This window comes from Choristoneura fumiferana, chromosome 19 (assembly GCF_025370935.1).
Source record: "Choristoneura fumiferana chromosome 19, NRCan_CFum_1, whole genome shotgun sequence".
NCBI classification, from domain to species: Eukaryota; Metazoa; Arthropoda; class Insecta; order Lepidoptera; family Tortricidae; genus Choristoneura; species Choristoneura fumiferana.
Window position 1 is genome coordinate 2,829,738 of NC_133490.1, and position 3,121 is coordinate 2,832,858.

General features: G+C 38.4%; 1 protein-coding gene across 1 annotated transcript in view; it reads left to right on the top strand.

Moving 5' to 3' along the window:
* Positions 1–2,016: 2,016 nt before the first annotated feature.
* The window catches only part of LOC141438593 (protein EFR3 homolog cmp44E-like), a 3,435-nt gene continuing 2,330 nt past the window's right edge, over positions 2,017–3,121 (top strand). Inside the window, exon 1 of the mRNA XM_074102459.1 lies at positions 2,017–2,024. Coding sequence (XP_073958560.1) covers positions 2,017–2,024 — 8 coding nt within the window. The remainder of the gene's footprint in view (positions 2,025–3,121) is intronic.

A 3,121-nucleotide genomic window follows, 5' to 3' on the forward strand; every position in this document is an offset into this window, starting at 1 on the left:
AATGTCGTATACCGTCCAAGGCACTGGCACCACACTATACAGCCTTGAAGTAATTTTTTTTTTGATATTTAGTTATTAACAAAAACATAAACCTTTATAAAGTACAATCATCATTTTATAATTTATTTTTATATTATTTGTCCATAATTTATTAAAAATAAGGACTATAAGTTAACGCTTAACGGTACATTGCGCCATCTGTTGAAATTTTACAATACCAACACACGGAATGTCATGCCACAACAATACAATTTCCAAGCTTGGTATTTCGTTATAATACCAATAGGTGGCGCTAACAGTCTAAGCTAGCTCGAGTTGCTATTTATAAAGTTTCTGGTTTGATGATTGTTATCCATGTATTTAGTTATTAAAATACCGTAATTGATTATTACATTGCAGGCAGTGAACAACAGATATGATCGCAGTTAGTAACTTTACGTTTCTACTTATTTAGACATTTAGTAAATGCGAAGACCTAGTATTATTACAGTATTACAAAACAGTGTCAAAATTTTCAAAAAAAAAACTCACTCATGCTCGTAAAATTAGTGTTTATGCTGGATCTACTTAGGCGACATAAAATGACTTTTTATGCTCTATGCATAATTGCATAAAGTAAAATCTTCGTCTCAGACTAAGGTAATCAATCAGGTGTAAACAGCCGCAAACAAAGTTTGTACTTATTTTTTTAATAATTTTTAATTTATATAAAACTAAAAATTAACCAAATCAATCATTAAAATTAAAAAATATATAATTATATAATAAAAGGTACATATAGTAAGTGAACAATTGTTTCCACTGTTGACACATCGAAGTGAAAGTAGTGTAGAACTCGAGCATTATCCCCCTCGACGTGTCTATCCGCCCCCGCCGTACCGGCTCGTATTCTCGTGTAAAATGGCTCGTTTTATGCTCCTGTTGTATTAATCTACTATTTATCCCTTCCGTTTTTAGCCTACCGTGAAGTCGCCAAGCGGTCACAGCGGAAGACCAGCGTTGGCCTACACCACAGTATAACCATTTGTCTGAGCGGCCAACACTACGCTGGGCTGGGACCGCTTCGCGATTTCACAAAAACTTATTTTATTTTTTTTATTTATTTAAATTGTATTACTAATGTATTTTTGTGAAACGACCACCGAATTTGGCGAAACTTAGAAAAAACACGTCGGAATTATTTTATCCGTTTAGGAGCTACGATGTCATACACGGATGGTGTTACACGGTGTCAACACAGATAAAAACCAGTCTCGGAATGATAAACGCTGGAAAATCCATACTTAAGCTAATAAAAATAATATGTTTGTTAGGAACACTCAAACTTGTCGGACGTGCTAAAATAGTGAAATAAAAATTGCAATTCATATGCGAATCTGCGTATTGATAAATAAATACATTGTATATGTACATATTTACACGTAGGTTGTATTTTATCGATTGCTGTGTTCATTAGTAATACTAATGTGTATACAGTAAATAAATTTGGCCGCGCAGTCCTCCATCCACTGCGAGGAAAATGGAAGGATATTTTTATTCGACATAAGGCAGTTGTCTCACCGCCGGCGAGGAAACGATTGTGGCTATCGACTATTTTCTCGCTCAAGAAACGAACAAAAGCTATACTAAGATCCTGTGTAAGTAAAAGAGACTATATATTTAAAGTTGATCGCTGGCGGTCCACTGCCGCAGAACTCGTACTTATTTTTGTCGCAGCGACAAGAGCTATAAAATCGCTGAGCTATAAAACTAGCCAGCGATACTCGGTCAGCGCTATTAGCTTGGCGGCCGCCCGGCTTGAGCGAGTGGAGCGAGTAATCGCCCGTCGTGCTCGAACATCGCTTTTCACTGCTCGCCCACTCGTTTCTAGTTACTCGCTCTGCTCGCTCCTCGTCTCGTCGGCGGTGGGACAAGTGCTTACTACCTTTGTTTACCTACTAAGTTAGTACGATCAAGGACTCTTCGACAAGGACTTTGTTATTTTTTAAATATGGATCTGTCCGTAAAGAAACCGCCATGACAACGTCAGTTCTCTTTATGTTTTGTCTCCATGACAGATCATGACCAAAGAGTAAATAACTATAGAAATCATGACATATTTATGAGTAACAAAATAAATTATATTTACATCGACAGTAGCGATAAGGTAACGAATAGAGCTATATTTCAAGAAATATTGAAATATTGATATTACGGCATCCTACGGACAAAAAAATAAACCATAAACATAGCTATGGTATGTGCTAGTGGGTGTAGGTACTGCCTTTTCGGAAAAATATGTTTAGCCAAATTCACTTAGCAACCAATCTTCCGCCGAAGTTTCATTTGGCAAACCAATCGTTGGCATAACTTTACTTTCGCATTTTTCTTATTTCGCAACATTTTTTCATCATCATCATCATCATGTCAGCCGAAAGACGTCCACTGCTGGACATAGGCCTCCCCCAGGCTTTCCACTCAGCCGGTCTTGTGCTTTCCGCATCCACCGCGATCCGCGATCTTAACCAAGTTGTCGCTCCATCTTGTTGGGGCCTACCGACAGCTCGTCTCCCGGTCCGCGGACGCCTTCGAGAACTTCTGGCCCCATCGGCCATCCGTCCTGCGAGCAATGTGCCCCGCCCACTGCCACTTTAGTTTTCGCATTCTTCGGGCTATGTCGGTAACCTTAGTTCTACTGCGGATATCATCATTTCTAATTCTATCCCGCAGAGAACCCCGAGCATAGCCCTCTCCATAGCCCTCTGAGTGACTTTGACATTTTTATACTTATTGCAAAATTTTACTTCATCACACTTTTATGTGGCAAATAATGATGTAGCAAATGATTGGCTTAGGCAAAGAGTGGGCCAAATTTTGTGCCGCTGAGTATATATTATCAGTGACGCTTAGCAGTTAGTTATTAATAAGATATACCTATGCAAATTAAACAAAACTCATACTTTTTTTAAAGAATGCGTTCACCCTGCCAGCAAATGAATAGGCGTCGTAATCCACGTACTCAGTCGTAATCGTCTCTCAGCAGACCATTGCGTACTTATAATATCCTAATAGCTGCAAGACTACACTCAATCGTATATTACGTAACCGTCGATTCATAAACTTATAGTAGAAGATACAGTAA